This window comes from Manis javanica, chromosome 2 (genome assembly GCF_040802235.1).
Source record: "Manis javanica isolate MJ-LG chromosome 2, MJ_LKY, whole genome shotgun sequence".
NCBI classification, from domain to species: Eukaryota; Metazoa; Chordata; class Mammalia; order Pholidota; family Manidae; genus Manis; species Manis javanica.
In genome coordinates this window covers 193,962,411-193,981,563 of record NC_133157.1, presented here as the reverse complement: position 1 = coordinate 193,981,563, position 19,153 = coordinate 193,962,411, and the positions used below count along the sequence as shown (strand labels likewise).

Below are 19,153 nucleotides of genomic sequence, written 5' to 3'. Positions count from 1 at the left end.
TAGCTTATACATTCTTAGAACATCAAATGCAAAGTAAAATGATCCTGTTGCCTCTCTTCTCTCTTTATTCTCCTAATTATGAGTTTTTATCTGTTTTGTTTCTCTGACTTTGCCAGCTTCTACCTGCTCTTCCACTTTGGTGGAAACTGAATTCTAATGCCTCACTTAATTTCTCCTTTCAGTTTTCCCAAAGCCATCATATAATATATACATTTATTTTGGTTTTCCTTGTCTAAAACCACTATATTATCATGTATGTATTTCTATGAATCCACTTAAGTACGTATTTTCTTTTATTCTCAAATGTGGTTTCATAGTCAAGGTTTAAAAATAGTCTTGCCTAAAAGCAAAGTGAGACACTGGCTTAGTTCCTAATAGTTGGTAGGTTCATAATAGCCATCATTATACTCAAAACTGGTTAATAGAAAAGCATGTGCTATATGACAGTTGCTTTGATGATAATAGATTTTAGGCTAAGGAAAATTTAAAAATTATCTCATTGCTTTAGACAGCTTCCTTATATAATAAACTTCTCAGGACTCAGTATTAGTCACTTTAGTAAGTTTTGTCTTCTCTTCTTCTAATTTCCTAGGGTAAAGATCTGAGAAATTCCCTTCTCAGATCTTCAGAAGCATCTACTCAGATGCTTCCAGCAAGAGAAGGTGAAAATTAACACATGCCAATTTTGTCATATGTTCATGGGAAAGTAATTATGAAATATGTCCAGAGCTTTTTGTTTTCTGCTTGCACTCAAAGTAAACTACCTGCCAGAGTATAACAGTGGAAGAATGGAAATGACCAACTTTCAGGTCCCTCTAGCCTTCCTTTCTCAACAAAAGGTTTTGGGGAAACTGAGAAGAATTTGCTAATCTCACAGGCCAAGGACACAGGCCTACTAAAAGATCAAGACCTAATCATAGGATTATAGAAAGCTTCCACCTCCCCACACCTTACACCAAATCAATAGGACTTCTGCTTAATAACGGATGGTTGCATCTCAAAGAACTTCAAGAACAAATTCTATTTAAGAAATAGTTTTGGGGGGCCATCAGGAGAGAAATTGGGGACCAACAGAGGGGAGGCTTAGAACCTCACCCCCCATTTTGAGGGAAATCTTCTGCATCTGTGGATGTTTTGTTGCCCTTGTCTAGCTTGGATTAATGCTTAGTCTATAGGCACAGACCTGATCATCTACATTTGCCCTCTTACAGCACTAAATTATGTTTTCTACCTTTATCTTGCATCTACCTACCACTTTAGCATTTTATTAAAAATAATAATAATAATAAAAAGGGAAAATGTGGGATTCACATATAAATTAAGTATAAAAATCAAACGAGTAATCATATCTGACTTGACTGTTTATAGTTCATGATGCGTGATCAAAACCGAAAGTTTCTGTGATGACTGCCCTTGCACTGTTCACCATGTAAGAACTTATTCACTATGTAAGACCTTGTTCACCATGTAAGAACTTGTTCGTTATGCTTCAGAAGATTGGAGACTGTTGAGATATAGGCTTGGGGTTGATTAATGACTATGCATTGAATCCCCTATACAGAATTTTATTGTTGTTAACAACCATTTGATCAATCAATATGAGAGATGCCCTCTCAAAAAAAAAAAAAAAGGAAATAGTTTCTAGGGAAACCTAAAGACAACAGAAGAGACAGAAAAAAAGGAAACTGAAGCTTCAGACAACTGAACCTATAGCAAACAGTCAATACAGTATATTTCCTAGTCACATAAACATCACTCCTCTCACTCAGTTCCTGTTACCCAAAGCATCACATCTATGTCTTTCAACAATAATAAAAATTACAAGGCAAACTATAAGGCAAGAAAAAATAAAAGACAGCCAGAATACAATGAAGAAACATAACAAAAATAAGATATGGCAGAGATTTTGGAATTCTTTATATTTCCTCTTGATTCAGTTCTTTGGAGAACTCTGATACAGATTTGGTACTGAGTGTGGATCTAGAAGAATATAATCTTAAAGATGAATTTTCTAAGTTGGTTCTTGGGTTTATAGAATTGGTTCTCTTATCTGATTAAATAAAATGGAATATGTAAGTTACATAAGGAAGTGGGTCAATGTCCATGGCCCCCACTCTTGGCTCTGTTACCTTCTGTCTCCCAGTCTATACCTTGGGTTTCATGGGGATTCCCTAAGATCTGTTGACAGCAGGAGAGGAAAGTCAGGACTGGTCTGCAGATGCTTCTGCATAATTTGCAGGAACCACCCAAAAGTAGACATCAGTGACCTATAGCCCCATTGAGCAGTGAATATGTTGTTTGTATTGCTTGGAAGGAGAAATGGCCAGAAGTGGTGGGATTATATATAGATTTATAGGATGTGGCTAATGGTTTGTCCACATGATCAGAAAAATTGATGGAAAATGATTATAAAATTGGTGACAAGGAGTTCCAAACAAGTTTGTGGATAGACATCTCTATGTGGAAGGCAAAGGGAGAGAGAGTAGTAGAGAGAATAGGGGAGATGGGGAGAGAAGATATTTGTGTCCCATATGAATACTTATCAAAGAATGGTTTCATCAAAGAAACATATCAATAAAAAATGGAAAGGGTGACCCATTCTATGGATACCAATCTTGAGTCCCTTGCCTGAAAAATTTTGAGCTACATTTTCATGGCTTCTCTGAGGCCTTCAGTAATATGAAAACTAAGTGAAACTAAATTGTTCACAATGATAACCACATTAAAAAGAGCATTGTTTTGACTTTTCCTCTTTCTCTCTTTCATTCTTCTCCATTCCCCTTTCCTACTCCCTGGAATGAATTCCTAAAATAAACCAGCTACACTCAAGCCTTACCTCAGTTTGTACTTTCTATAGGAACGCTTGGCTCAGACAGTTTTGCCAGGGAAGGAGGTACCCAAGTGAATACCTCCAGTTGTGAATTTAGCCATGTGAGTGAGCCCAAGCAAGAACAATATAAGAACTATCTACTCAAACCATATGTTTCTGAGAGAAAAAAATAAGAGGTTATTGTTTGAGACCACTCAGTTTGAGGATGGCTTCTCATGCAGTACCAAGAGCTGACATGTGCCCACAGCTCTCCTCTTTCTCTGACTCTTCTGAAGCAAAAATCCTTTTTGAATGTAAGCCCTTCTATCTAAAAAAAATAAAAAATAAATAAATCCCTCTCTTCTTTATTTATTTCAAGTTTTATCAATGGATTTTGATTTTCCTTCATTCCTTTATGAATAAACATTATATTTTAAGAAGTTTAAAATGCACACACACACACACGCAACTTTAAAAATGATTGAAGGTGTTTTCTGTCCTAGTTATTGAGTTTTTAAAGTTTATCCAAGTTCTTTAGAGATATTACTTACATGAAATTTAAATATTTTTGATGGAAATACTTTCAAAAGAGATTATATTCCTAGTGTACAATATATGAAAGGTTATATTTCTAGTGTGCAATATATGAAAAATCTGTATAAAATATTTTCCATGTTCATGAAGGGGAAAACTAATATTATGCAAAAGAAATGAGGTTTCAGGTAATCAAGAGTCTAGACTATGGATACAGACTGCTTGGGGATAGCCAGATCCCACCATTTATTGGTTTCTCAACCTTATCATGAACTTCATTTTGTCTCAGTTTCTTCACCTATAAAATGGGAATAATGCCTTTTTCAGATGATAATTTTGAGAATGTAATGACCTAGTTTATGTAAATTATAAATAACTAGTGCCTAGAATAAAATGACTATTTCCTATTTGTTAACATTTATCCTAATAAAAGTATTCAAATTTCTTTATGTCTTGCTTCATTATAGGTCACAGTGCATGTTCCACTTCATTTTCTACTATTATTTTACTTTAATTTAATCTCTCTTAAATGTATCTCAATCTTGTCATATTGTATGAATGTTTACAGTGTATTTAAATCCTGAAGAGATACAGTGGATTTAAAATGAGAGATTTTTTTCATTAATACTATAAGCAACACTTGTTATTTTAATTGAAATTATGTATAGTTCAATAAAGGTAAATATCATTACTTCTTTTCAAAGGTGTGATAGCAAAAATACATACAGCAATTTTTAAATTTATGCAGTAATTTTATAATTACTATTGATACAGAATAACATTTCTCATATTCATTTAGTTCTCAAGCATTCATGAAATTATAGGACAGAGATGGTAAAAATACATTTTGGAGCTGAGTAATATTCGTATGTGATTATACTTCTTATGTTGACATCACACAACACTTTATCAAATTATATGTACATGGATGTGCACTTATGTGTTTTGTAGTAAATCTATTGAAGTAACTCTACTTAGTTTGGTTTTATGATCTAAATTAAATTATAATAGTTTGATTGATTGACTCATTTTAAAGACTCTTTGTGGAAACACTACTTTATTATGTTTTACCAAAATAAATTTCAAAGGCATCATATAACCCACAGTATGCTTTGACAGGTTTACAATAGAGATACACGTTTGGACTTTATATCAATTTTAAGTTTGGAACCCATTTACAAATGGGATTTAAAACCAAAACACACTTATAAAACCAATATGTTATCTAGATAATACATTACAGAATGATTCTAGGATCTAGAGTCATGAGTCATACTGGACTTAGATTTGACTTTAAATCTTTTACTTCCAGTCTATTTACTTTGAGCAAGTTATTGGCTACACTGGGACATATTTTTTCCCACTTAAAGCAGCAATAGCAATAAATATCTGTCACAGATTTTTCCAAGCATAATTGACATAATCTACCAAAAAAATTCTCAGAGCAAGGTTTTGAACATACCAGGGTGTCAATTAATAGTAACCACTACTAACCTGAATGTTCCATTGTACTAGTTGTAACACAAATCTATACAAAGTAACAGATAAGATCATGTTTCACATAATATTCAATTATCTTGATATATCTGCTCTTAAAATTGTATATGGTCAATAAAACAGCATTAGACTCATAGACACTGAGAAGCCACTAGTGGTTACCAAGAGGGAGGGAAGTGAGTCGAGGTTGGGGGAAGGGGGAAGGAGACTATTGAACCACTGTGATGTACATTGTCTTTAATTCATTTTCTTATCATTAATCTACAATTACACGAAGAACATTATGGTTAATAGACTCCCTCCTTCACCAAGTCCCCCCCCGCCAAACCCCATTACAGTCACTGTCCATCAGCGTAATAAGATGCTGCAGACTCACTACTTGTCTTCTCTGTGTTGCACATCCCTCCCTATGTGCCCCCACATTATACATGCTAATCCTAAGGCCCCCTTTCTTTTTCCCAGCCCTTATCCATCCCTTCCCACCCCTCCTGCCCAGTCACTTTCCCTTTGGTAACCATTAGTCCATTCTTGGATTCTGGGATTCTGCTGCTGTTTTGTTCCTTCAGTTTTCCTTTGTTCTTATACTCCACATATGTGTGAAATCATTTGGTACTTGTCTTTCTCCACCTGGCTTATATCACTGAGCATAATACCCTCTACCTCCATCCATGTTGTTGCAAATGGTAAGATCTGTTTTTTTCTTATGGCTGAGTAATATTCCATTGTGTATATGTACCACATCTTCTTTATCCATTCATCTACTGATGGACATTTAAGTTGCTTCCATTTCTTGCCTATTGTAAATAGTCCTGCGATAAACATAGGGGTGCACCTGTCTTTTTCAAACTGGAGTGCTGCATTCTTAGGGTAAGTTCCTGGAAGTGGAATTCCTGGGTCAAATGGTATTTCTATTTTGAGCTTTTTGAGGAACCTCCATACTGCTTTCCACAATGGTTGAACTGATTTGCATTCCCGACAGCAGTGTAGGAGAGTTCCCTTTTCTCTGCTACTTCGCCAACATTTGTTGTTATTTGTCTTTTGGATGGTGGTGATCCTAACTGGTGTGAGGTGATATCTCTTTGTGGTTTTAATTTGCATTTCCTTGAGGACAAGCGATGTGGAGCAATTCTTCATGTGTCTGTTGGCCATCTGAATTTCTTCTTTGGAGAACTGTCTGTTCAGCTCCTCTGCCCACTTTTTAATTGGATTATTTGTTTTTTGTTTGTTGATGTGCATGAGCTCTTTATATATTTTGGATGTCAACCCTTTATCGGATCTGTCATCCATGAATATATTCTCCCATACTGTAGGGTACCTTTTTGTTCTATTGATTGTGTCCTTAGCTGAACAGAAGCTTTTCAGTTTGATATAGTCCCACTTGTTCATTTTTGCTTTTGTTTCCCTTGCCTGGGGAGATATGTTCATGAAGAAGTCACTCATGTTTATGTCCAAGAGATTTTTGCCTATTTTTTTTTTCTAAGAGTTTTATGGTTTCATGACTTACATTCAGGTCTTTGATCCATTTCAAATTTACTTTTGTGTATGGGGTTAGACAGTGATCCAGTTTCATTCTCTTACATGTAGCTGTCCAGTTTTGCCAGCACCATCTGTTGAAGAGACTGTCATTTCCCCATTGAATGTCCATGGTTCCTGTATCATATTTTAATCAATCATAAAGGTTTGAGTTAATATCTGGGGTCTCTATTCTGTTCCACTGGTTTGTAGCTCTGTTCTTGTTCCAGTATCAAAGTGTCTTGATTACTGTGGCTTGTAGTAGAGCTTGAAGTTGGGGAGTGAGATCCCCCCAACTTTATTCTTCCTTCTCAGGATTGCTTTGGCTATTTGGGGTCTTTGGTGTTTCCATATGAATTTTTGAACTATTTGTTCTAGTTCGTTGAAGAATGTTCTTGGTAATCTGATAGGGATTGCATCAAATCTGTGTATTGCTTTGGGCAGGATGGCCATTTTGATGATATTAATTCTTCCTAGCCAGGAGCATGGGGTGAGTTTCCATTTGGTAGTGACCTCTTAAATTTCTCCTAAGAGTGTCTTGTAGTTACCAGGGTATAGGTCTTTTACTTCCTTGGTAAGATTTATTCCTAGGTATTTTATTCTTTTTGATGCTATAGTGAATGGACTTGTTTTCCTGATTTCTCTTTCTATTAGTTTATTGTTAGTGTATAGGAAAGCCACAGATTTCTGTTTATTAATTTTGTATCCTGCAACTTTGCTGTATTCTGGTATCAGTTCTAGTAGTTTTGGAGTGGAGTCTTTAGGGTATTTTATGTACAATATCATGTCATCTGCAAATAGAGACAGTTTGACTTCTTCTTTACCAATCTGGATTCCTTGTATTTCTTTGTTTTGTCTGATTGCCGTGGCTAGGACCTCCAGTACTATGTTGAATGACAGTGGGGAGAGTGGGCATCCCTGTCTTGTTCCTGATCTCAGAGGAAAAGCTTTTCAGCCTCTCACTGTTCAGTATGATGTTAGCTGTGGGTTTATCATGGATGGACTTTATTATGTCAAGGTACTTGCCCTCTATTCCCATTTTGCTGAGAGTTTTTATCATGAATGGATGTTGAATTTTCTCGAATGCTTTTTCAGCATCTATGGAGATGATCATGTGGTTTTTGTCCTTCTTTTTGTTTATGTGGTGGATGATGTTGATGGATTTTTGGATGTTGTACCATCCTTACATCCCTGGGATAAATCCCACTTTGTCATGGTGTGTGATCCTCTTGATATATTTTTGAATTCGGTCTGCTAATATTTTGTTACTATTTTTGCATCTACGTTCATCAGGGATATTCATCTGTAGTTTCCTTTTTTGGTGGGGTCTTTGCCTGGTTTTGGTATTAGGGTGATGTTGGCTTCATAGAATGAGTTTGTGAGTATTCCCTCCTCTTCTGTTTTTTGGAAAACTTGAAGGAGAGTGGGTATTATATCTTCTCTGTAGATCTGATAAAATTCCGAGGTAAATCCATCTGGCCTGGGGGTTTTGTTCTTGGGTAGTTTTTTTGATTACTGCTTCAATTTCTTTCCTGGTAATTAGTTTGTTTAGATTTTGTGTTTTTTCCTTGGTCACTCTTGAAAGTTGTATTTTTGTAGGAAGTTGTCTATTTCTTCCAGGTTTTCCAGCTTCTTAGCATATAGGTTTTCATAGTAGTCTCTAATAATTCTTTGTATTTCTGTTGAGTCCATCATGATGTTTCCTTTCTCATTTCTGATTCTGTTGATGTATGTTGATTCTCTTTTTCTCTTAATAAGTCTGGCTGGAGGCTTATCTGTATTGTTGATTTTCTCAGAGAACCAGCTCTTGGTTTCATTGATCTTTTTCTATTGTTTTATTCTTCTCAATTTTATTTATTACTTCTCTGATCTTTATTATGTCCTTCTTTCTGATGACTTTAGGCCTCATTTGTTCTTCTTTTCCCAATGTTGATAATTCTGACATTAGACTATTCATTTGGGTTTGTTTTTCCTTCTTTAAATATACCTGGATTGCTATATACTTTCCTCTTAAGACTTCTTTCGCTGCGCCCCACAGAAATTGGGCCTTTGTCATGTTGTCATCATTCATTTCCATATACTGCTGGATCTCCATTTTAATTTGGTCATTTATCTATTTACTATTTAGGAGCCTGTTGTTAAGCCTCCATATGTTTGTGGGCCTTTTTGCTTTCTTTGTCCAATTTATTTCTAGTTTTATACTTTTGTGGTGTGAAAAGTTGGTTGGTTGAATTTCAATCTTTGTGAATTTACTGAGGCTCTTTTTGTGGCTTAGTATGTGGTCTATTCTGGAGAATGTTCCATCTGCACTTGAGACAAATGTGTATCCTGTTGCTTTTGGGGGTAGTGTTCTATAGATGTCTATTAGGTCCATCTGTTCTAGCGTGTTGTTCCGTGCCTCTGTATCCTTACTTATTTTTTGTCTGGTGGATCTGTCCTTTGGAATTAATGGTGTGTTGAAGTCTCCTAAAATGAATGCATTGCATTCTATCTCCCCCTTCAGTTCTGTTAGTATTTGTTTCACATATGCTGGTGCTCCTGTGTTGGGTGCATATATACTTATTATGGTTATATCCTCTTGTTGGACTGAGCCCTTTATCATTATGTAATGTCCTTCTTTGTCTCTTGTTACATTCTTTGTTTTGAAGTCTATTTTTTCTGATACTAGTACTGGAATACCTGCTTTTTTCTCCCTATTGTTTGCATGAAATATCTTTTTCTATTCCTTGACTTTTAGTCTGCGCGTGACTTTGGGTTTGAGGTGAGTCTTTTGTAAACAGCATATAGATGGGTCTTGTTTTCTTATCTATTCAGTGACTCTATGTCTTTTGATTGGTGCATTCAGTCCATTTACATTTAGGATTATTATCGATAGGTATGTACTTATCACCATTTCAGGCTTTAGATTCATGGTTACCAAAGGTTCCAGGTTACTTTCCTTACTATCTAAGAGTCTAACTTAACTCACTTAGTATGCTGTTACAAACGCAATGTAAAGGTTCTTTTCTATTTCTCCCCCTTTTTCTTCCTCCTTCATTCTTTATATATTAGGTATCAAATTCTGTACTTTTTGTCTTTCCCTTGATTGACTGTGGATAGTTAATTTAATTTTGCATTTGCTTCATAATTAGCTGTTCTACTTTCTTTACTGTGGTTTTTGTTGGCAGCCGCGCTCAGAAAATAGCGCCCAATGCAGGGCAGCCGGAAGGCCCCGAACTTCCTAATGACAAATCATCCCACACCACTAAACTACATGCTAATTGCGCCTTGGCATAAGGACCAATGAGACCCACCAAATGGTTATGCTAATAAGGCATATGGAGCCGCACCAACCAGGTCAGAGCATGAGAACTATATAAGCAAGCCTCTCCTTCCCCTCTGGGTCCTGCCCAACTCATTTGTTTCACAAAGAGCTGAAGAATAAAGCTTTCTGCAGAAGAATCCTGCTGTTGTTGCGTGCTGTTCTTGCCGGCGAGGACAGGGCACGCGACAAGTGGTGCCAAATCCCGGGAACCAGAACATCACCGGCACAGGGAGGACCCTTCAGACATCTGGAGAGGATTCAGAACTGCAGGTCAGAAGAAAGCCCGGAGGGGTAAGTTCCAAGAGGCCCCTGCTTTTTAGGATGATGGTTGATGGTTCTCTGTAAATAAGGAGGCACCATGGGGAATGCACCGTCATTAGTCACGGCGCTGCAGACAGCTCTCAAAGAGCAAAACTTGAAGGTCTCCAGCAAAGTCTTAGGATCTTTTGTGAAGGAGATAGACCGTGTGGCCCCCTGGTTCATTTGTTCAGGGTCCCTCTCAATCCCGAGCTGGGACAAACTGGGGAAAGATCTTGATAGAGAGGAGGAGGAGGGTAGCCTGAGGGGAGGCACCAGGCCCCTCTGGAAACTGATTAGAGCTTGTCTGCAAGATGAGAGATGTGAAAAGGTAATAAAAGAAGGTCAGAGAGCATTGACAGATATCCAAGAGAGCATGTCAGAAACGGAACGGGAAACAGAGAGCGCGCGCGGCCGAAAAAAGGCCACAAAAACGAAGGTAAAGAAACCTCAGAGTGAGGGAGAAAGCCCGCCTAGGGCAAAAGCGAAAGAGCCCCAAGAAGCGAGTGACGATCGCCTCAGAGAAAATAGTAAATACCCCTGGAAAGAGTTGAGGGACCTCCAACTCTCCAATAGGGAATCTGAGGAGGAATTAACGTCCGCAGAGGAAGGGGAAGAAAATAAAACCGCAGAGTGCAGAAGTAAGGGAACCAGCAAAGTTGAAAAGCGGACCAAGGAAAAAATGAAAGCAGGGTGTCCCCCGACGCCCGTTGCCCCGCCACCTTACGTGAGTGGCGCACTCTCCTTTTGCCACCCAGATACTCTTCAGGCAATTAGACAAATGTTTCCTGTATTTGAGGATAATGGCGTACGCTCTCACCAGCCCCTGAGCCATAAACAAGTTAAGGAGTTAGCAGAATCCGTTCGGGCTTATGGAGTCAGTGCTAACTATACCATAGCACAAGTTGAGAGATTAACAGAGACAGCCATGACACCCGCAGACTGGCAATATGTAACTAAGGCATGCCTTTCTAGTATGGGGCAATACATAGAATGGAAGGCATTGTGGCATGATATCAGCATGACCCAGGCACACGCAAACGTGGCCGAAGGACAGCCTGCGTGGTCATATGATATGCTGACGGGCCAAGGACAGTGGGTAGCCAACCAGACCGCCTTCCCCTTACAGGTATACGCACAAATAAACACATGCGCTGCCAAGGCATGGAAAGCCCTCACCAACAAAGGAGAAGTATCAGGCAATTTGACAAAAATTATTCAGGGGCTGAGTGAGCCATTTTCTGACTTTGTCGCTCATATGATGGAGGCCGCAGGCAGAATATTTGGAGATCAGGAACAAGCAATGCCCCTAGTGGAGCAATTAGTATTTGAACAATGTACCAAGGAATGCAGACAGGCAATAACACCCTGGAAACAAAAAGGGATACATGCCTGGTTGAAAGCCTGTAGAGAAATAGGAGGGCCACTCACCAATGCGGGCCTAGCCGCGGCCATATTACAGAGCCACAAACAAGCCAGGATCACTAACAGAAGTATCAAATGCTTTCAATGCGGGAAATTAGGACATATAAAGAGAGAGTATAGGAGCCCAGCTTCAGAACAAACAACCCAAAAGACCCCTGGGTTGTGCCCTAAGTGTAAGAAAGGCAGGCATTGGGCCAATGAGTGCCGGTCTATTAAAAATATAGAAGGGAAACCCTTAGAACTGCCAAAAAACACCCAGAGGGGCCCCTGTCACCAGGGCCCGCAAATATATGGGGCAACCAGCACGCAAGTGTCATTCGGGAACAACCAGGCCCCCCAAGGAGAGCCACTTCAGGTTCCGCGGGATTGGACATCCGTGCCACCACCAGAATAGTGTTGACTCCACAGATGGGAGTTCAGCCTATCCCTTCAGACTTTAAAGGCCCCCTACCACCAAATACCATTGGGTTACTCCTAGGGCGCTCTTCTGCTGCATTGAAAGGCCTGGTAGTTCATCCCGGAGTCATAGATCAAGATTATGAAGGACAGGTAAAAATCCTGTGTTCGGCCCCTAGAGGAATCTACCCTATATCTCCGGGAGACCGCATAGCCCAGCTCTTAGTTTTACCTAGTCTCCATGCCAATTATCCTGCTACCAACACGGAGAGGGGAGAAAGGGGCTTCGGCTCCTCTGACTGGGATTCAGCCTTCATAGTATTAGATTTAGCAGACAGACCAAAATTAACTCTTCAAATAGAGGGAAAGAGCTTTGAGGGAATCCTAGACACTGGAGCAGATAAAAGTATTATCTCTGCAACCTGGTGGCCCTCCAAGTGGCCTGTGACCCAATCCTCACATTCATTACAAGGTTTAGGATATGAGTCAAGCCCTTCAATTAGTGCCAAACCATTGAAATGGCGAGCCCCTGAAGGACAAGAGGGTACAGTCACCCCTTATGTACTCCCTCTACCGGTCAATTTATGGGGGAGGGATGTCATGAGAGACTTAGGCCTCAAACTCATTAATGAATACTGCACCCCCGCCCAAGGCATGATGATGGACATGGGATACATCCCTGGCAAGGGGCTGGGGAAACACCAACAGGGACACATAGAGCCCATCCTGCCCAAAGTAAAGAATGACCGTCATGGCCTGGGTTTTTCATAGGGGCCATTGAAGATGCCATGCCCATACCTTGGCTCACAGAGGAGGCCGTATGGGTTCCTCAGTGGCCCCTATCCTCTGAAAAATTAGAAGCAGCTCATTGCTTAGTGCAAGAGCAGCTCCAAGTGGGACACCTAGAACCCTCTGTGTCCCCATGGAACACACCCATATTTGTAATCAGGAAAAAGTCAGGATCATGGAGGTTGCTTCATGATCTGAGAGCAGTAAATGCTCAAATGAGAATGCTTGGACCCGTACAACGGGGACTGCCACTCCTCTCTGCCTTACCCAAAGAATGGAAAGTGCTCATAATAGATATTAAAGATTGTTTCTTTTCTATACCTCTAAGCTCCAAGGACAGGGAAAGATTTGCTTTTACTTTGCCAGCTATTAACCATGAACAACCCGATGCCAGATTTCAGTGGAAGGTCCTCCCTCAAGGAATGGCAAATAGCCCCACCATATGTCAACTGTACGTTCAGCGGGCGCTAGACCCAATTCGTAAGACCTATCCCACGCTAAAGATCATCCATTACATGGATGACATCCTTCTTTGCTCCCCACAACCAGCGGAAATAGAAGAAGCATATATAGATCTCACTAGATCCCTAGAAAATTGGAGACTGAATATAGCAAGCGAGAAGGTCCAAAAATCTAGTGTTAGCAAATTCCTAGGAGCAACCATTTACACAGATGTAATTTGCCCCCAAAAGCTTGAGATAAGACATAATCAATTGCAAAATTTGAATGACTTCCAAAAACTCCTAGGGGATATTAATTGGTTGCGCCCATACTTAAAGATACCCACCACTGAGTTGACACCACTATTTAAAACCCTAGAAGGAGATCCACAACTAACGTCACCGCGCTCCCTTACACCTGAGGCAATACAAGCCATTCGCAAAGTGGAACAGGCTTTGATGACAGCACAGCTAAATAGGGTTCAATTGAATGAACCCTTTGCGTTGTGTGTCCTTCCCACCCCAGAGCTGCCAACAGCAGTCTTATGGCAGCACGGCCCACTGATCTGGATTCATCCCCAAGCCTCTCAGGCTAGGACAATAGAGTACTATCCGGCAGCCGTGGCCAAACTTGCTTTGAGAGGAGTAAAAACCTCCATGACACATTTCGGAGAGGCTCCAGCTAAAATTATAACCCCTTACAGCGTAGAACAGATACAAGTATTATGTGCTATGAACGATGATTGGGCCATACTTGCTTACAGTTTCTCAGGAACCTTTGATAATCATTTCCCTAAACACCCCCTCATCAACTTCGCCAAAAATCATCTCCTAGTATTCCCTCGGGTCACTAGCCTAACCCCGCTGCCTCATGGAAAAACAGTTTACACGGACGGGTCTAAAGACAGGCACAGGTGCCTATGTCCATGATGGCAAAGTTGTGACAAAAGGCTACACGCCTGACACTCCACAAATAGTGGAATGTCCCATAGTCTTAGAGGTCTTACAAATCTTTCCTGAACCTTTAAATATTGTGTCTGACTCCTGTTATATAGTTAATGCAATCAAATCTCTAGAAGTGGCCGGGCTAATCAAAGCGTCCAGCCCAGTAGCCACTTTGTTCAAACAGATACAATCAGCACTACTTCATAGGCAATCTCCTTTGTATATAACTCATATCAGAGCACATTCAGGCCTTCCCGGGCCTATGACCCAAGGCAACCACCTGGCAGACCTCGCAACCAGAAATATAGCTTTTCCCCTGCTAGACCCTATCACCACAGCTTCAAAATTCCATACACAATTTCATGTCACTGCCGAAACACTGCGCAAGCGGTTTAGCATAACCAGGGCCGAAGCTAGGAACATTGTCCTTAGCTGCCAACATTGCTGCAGCTTCCTTCCCACACCTCATGTTGGGATCAACCCCAGAGGTATTAGGCCTTTACAAGTTTGGCAAATGGATGTGACGCATATTTCGTCTTTTGGGAAACTGAAATATGTACATGTATCCGTGGATACTTGTTCAGGAGTCATCTTTGCCTCCCCATTGTCAGGAGAGAAAGCTTCCCATGTCATCCAGCACTGCCTTGAGGCTTGGAGCGCATGGGGGTTACCACAGATTCTGAAAACAGACAATGGCCCAGCCTATACCTCTACAAAATTTGCTCAATTTTGTCATCACATGGGGATAAAACATATCACTGGCCTTCCCTACAACCCACAGGGTCAAGGGATTGTGGAACGCGCGAACCGCACGCTCAAATCCTATTTACTTAAACAAAAAGGGGGAATTGAAGATATACCCCCCACACCAAAAACTGCCATAGCCCTAGCACTTTTCACTATAAATTTTTTAAATCTGGATGCTCAAGGCCATACAGCAGCGGATCGCCATAATCAGTGGCCAAAAGACCCACAAGAACTAGTAAAATGGAAGGACGTGTTATCTAACCAATGGAAGGGCCCGGATCCAATCATAATCAGATCCAGGGGAGCTGTGTGTGTTTTCCCCCAGGGTGAAGAAAATCCCTTCTGGATCCCGGAGCGCCTAACGAGGAAAGTCCTAAACAAAGGAGATGACTTCGCTATACCTCCTGACCCTGCTCCTGACACTGGAGACCCCGACTCAGGGAGTATTGAGATGGGGAATCCTGTCTGCCTTTCCTAAGCCTATGCCTGTCCGTTTCAATGCAGCCGTTTTCCCACGCTTTTTCACTACCAATGCTAGTATGAACTTGCCCTACTTAGTTAAAGACACCCTAGTAGCTCCCCTGGGAGAAAACCGATCCTTCGTAACTAATGGGTCATTATGCTTCACCACTCAGAATCTAGCTGGCTGTATCTCCCTGAAACGGAGGAAATACGGATGGTTCAGTGACATAATTCTAGAGGCCAGTAGCCTCCCCTTTATGTCAGCTAAATTTGAAGGGCCTAATAAGGAAGGGAGCCCGCCCTATAAGAACATGACTATCCACCAGATGGTTCTCTGGATCAATGGCACATTTGTACACTCTCCCAGGAACAATTCCACCGACAGGCCTCGTCAACCCAAATATGCCTCCCATTGTGTGGGCGACTATGAGGGAGAGCTGTGGCCCTGGACTGACTGTCAGTCAACTGTAGTAACGTGGGCAACTGAGAGGCAGGAGTTTACCATCTCCCCAGATATGGAGGGACGGCCAGCCAATGAGGCTTGGTGGCCAGTAAAGGTGCTCGAAGGCGAGTTTCGTCAGCAGCTGAGCATGAACCCCTTCCATAAATGGATGCTGTGTGGAGTCAATGGCTCGTGTACCGACCTCTCCCCCTTTTCCGCCCTCCAGGGTGGGGGAATCGGTGTAAAAAATATCACCTTTTGGTGCGAGAATAACCACATGCACGCACACTGGAACATGATCATGACCCATAACAACGAGAACTACACGTGTTCAGCAAAATCAGGTCCAGAGTCACCTAATTCCCTTTTTCCACCTTCTCCAGTATGCGTATACCCCCCATTTCTGTTTATCTTATCCAATAGTAGCTTTGACTCCTGCTCCAATGAAACCTGCTTTCTGTCTCAGTGTTGGGATGCGCGTAACTTTACCAATGCTTTGGTAGTCCGCATCCCCCGTTGGGTCCCTGTTCCCGTAGACGCCCCTAACACCATGACTCTGTTTCGAGAAAGGTGTGATTTCGGCGTTACAGCCGCCATAGTGCTCCTGATCTCCGCGACCGCGGTCGCAGCCACCGCCGCTGGTATAGCTTTAGACACCTCCATCAAATCGGCTACAGAGCTCAATAACCTTGCAGCCTCAGTAGCTTCTGCCATGGACCAACAGTCCACACTTGATGGCAAACTGAAAGGAGGAATAATGATCCTCAATCAACGCATAGATCTCGTGGAGGAACAAATAGAGGTGCTCTGGCAAATGGCCCAATTGGGATGTGAGCGGAAATATCTTGCCCTCTGCATCACTAGCATTCAATATGAAAATTTTACACGGGCAGCTAATCTGTCACGAGACCTGTCCCAGTATCTTTCAGGAAACTGGTCCCAAGACTTCGATGGGACACTAGAAGAGCTGCGGCGAGAAATTATCCACATCAACTCCACCCGTCTAGATATCTCCGTAGCGGAAGGACTCTCTTCCTGGTTCCTCAGAGCTCTCTCCCACATCAAGGAGTGGGCGGGCATGGCTGGGATGGGCGTGTTCCTGCTTGGAGGTCTCATGCTCTTACTCTGGTTGTTATGCAGACTCCGCAACCAACATAAGCAGGACAAGGTGATCCTTGCTCAAGCCCTAATGGCAATAGACGTTGGCGCCTCTCCCCAAGTGTGGCTCAACATGCTTAAGAAGGAAGCTCAGCTTTAGCTTGAGGTAGCTCTTGCACCCTGAGCCCATGTGGCACTGCACCAGGCCCGAGTACCTCAATGCTTAATCACAGCTTTCTTTAAGAAGCTCATGGTGCAAGAGGGTTGAGAAAAAAGGTCCAAACCCTTTGTACCTAGCGGTCCCAACGCCAGCCAGAGGATGCGAGGCAAAGCACTGCAAGAGGTCTTGGACCCCTCTGAGAGGCATGCCTGACTGCATAGGGGTAGATGCCCAGAACCCCTCTCCAAAAAGGGGGCATCAGGAAGTATGGTGGAGGTCAGGCCTCTGTCTCCGCCTCTGCTGGCAAGTTCCGCCTTGAGCTTCTGTTAGACAAAAAAGGGGGAGATGTTGGCAGCCGCGCTCAGAAAATAGCGCCCAATGCAGGGCAGCCAGAAGGCCCCGAACTTCCTAATGACAAATCATCCCACACCACTAAACTACATGCTAATTGCACCTTGGCATAAGGACCAATGAGACCCACCAAATGGTTATGCTAATAAGGCATATGGAGCCGCACCAACCAGGTCAGACCATGAGAACTATATAAGCAAGCCTCTCCTTCCCCTCTGGGTCCTGCCCAACTCATTTGTTTCACAAAGAGCTGAAGAATAAAGCTTTCTGCAGAAGAATCCTGCTGTTATTGCATGCTGTTCTTGCCGGCGAGGACAGGGCACGCGACAGTTTTCTTACCTCTGGTGACAGCTATTCAACCTTAGAAACACTTCCATCTATAGCAGTCCCTCCAAAATAGACTGTAGAGATGGTTTGTGGGAGGTAAATTCTCTCAGCTCTTGCTTATCTGTAAATTGTTTAATCCCTCCTTCAAATTTAAATGATAATCTTGCCAGATTAAGTAATCTTGGTTCCATGCCCTTCTGCTTCATGGCATTAAATAATCATGCCACTCCCTTCTGGCCTGTAAGGTTTCTGCGGAGATGTCTAATGTTAGCCTGATGGGCTTTCCTTTGTATGTGATCTTATTTCTGTCTCTGGCTTCTTTTAGCAGTCTATCCTTTTCCGTGATCTTTCCCATTTTAATTACTATGTGTCTTTGTGTTGTCTTCCTTGGGTCCCTTGTGTTGGGAGATCTGTGGCTTTCCATGGCCTGAGAGACTATATCCTTCCCCAGATTGGGGATGTTTTCAGCAACTACCTCCTCAAGACACTTTCTATTCTTTTCTCTCTCTCTTCTTCTTCTGTTAGCCCTATAATGCAAATATTGTTCTGCTTGGATTGGTCACACATTTCTCTCAATATTATTTTATTCTTAGAGATCCTTTTTTCTCTCTGTGCCTCAGATTCTTTGTATTCCTCTTCTCTAGTTTCTATTTCATTTATTGTCTCCTCCACCATATCCAACCTGCTTTTAATACGCTCCATCATGCTCTTCAATGATTGGATCTCCTACCTGAATTCATTCCTGAGTTCTTGGATGTCTTTCCATACCTACATTAGAATGTTGATGATTTTTATTTTGAACTCCCTTTCAGGAAGAGTCACAAGGTCCATATCATTTAAATCTTTCTTGTGAGTTTTATTAATAATTTTACTCAGACAAGGTTCATTTGGCATTTCATGTTTGTATATGGGGCCCTCTAGTGTCCAGAAACTGTAGTCTCTGGAGCTGCTCAGCCTCTGAAGCAATGTCAAGCATCGCAGGAGAGTGGTACTGGTTCCTGGGGGGAAGAAAAAGCTGTTCCACGCCTCCCTGCTGCTGTGCCTGTCTCCACTGCCTGAGCCAGTGGGCTGGGCACACAGGTATAATTTTTTGTCCCAGAGCAGCCAGATATGGATCCCTGCTTTCCACAATCTGCCGGAATCCCAGTCTCCCCAGGAATTCTGCCTGTATTAATTTTCCAACCTGATAGTCATGTGAATCTCATGAAAGTACCATTAAATATAGGTTTGTGCTCCCAGAGCAGATCTCTGTATCTAGGTATTCAGCAGTCCCAAGCCTTCCATTCCCTCCCTGCTACATTTCTCTTCCTCCCACCAGTGAGTTGAGGGTGGGGAAAGGGCTGGGGTCCTGTGGAGCCACAGCTCTGGTACGTTACCCTGTTCGGTGAGGTCTGTTCTTTTCTCCAGCTGTGGGCAGTCTGATGCCATCCTCTTTCCTGTTGCTCTCTCAGGATTAGTTCCACCAACTATATTTCCTAATTGTATCCAGTTTTAGGAGGAAGCCTAATCAAGATTGGTGCACATTAGATAAAGTACAAAAAAAATTAAAAAAGAAAAGAAATTGTATATGTTCAGTCAGTTAGTATCATCTGCTAAGCTTACTTTTGCAACCACGGAC

The 19,153-nt window shown here is 41.7% G+C and overlaps 1 protein-coding gene across 1 annotated transcript; it reads left to right on the top strand.

Annotated features, from left to right (window-relative positions):
* Positions 1-9,517: 9,517 nt before the first annotated feature.
* On the top strand, positions 9,518-16,931 carry LOC140847979 (uncharacterized). Its single transcript, XM_073229977.1, has 2 exons — positions 9,518-9,947; positions 15,021-16,931. Exon 2 carries the CDS (start codon positions 15,082-15,084, stop codon positions 16,855-16,857), a length of 1,776 nt encoding a protein of 591 aa, XP_073086078.1. The 5' UTR covers positions 9,518-9,947; positions 15,021-15,081; the 3' UTR covers positions 16,858-16,931.
* Positions 16,932-19,153: the final 2,222 nt, after the last annotated feature.

Coding starts and splice junctions, on each gene's coding strand:
- LOC140847979 (XM_073229977.1), top strand. CDS start 15,082: ATGACTTCGCTATACCTCCTGACCCTGCTCCTGACACTGGAGACCCCG.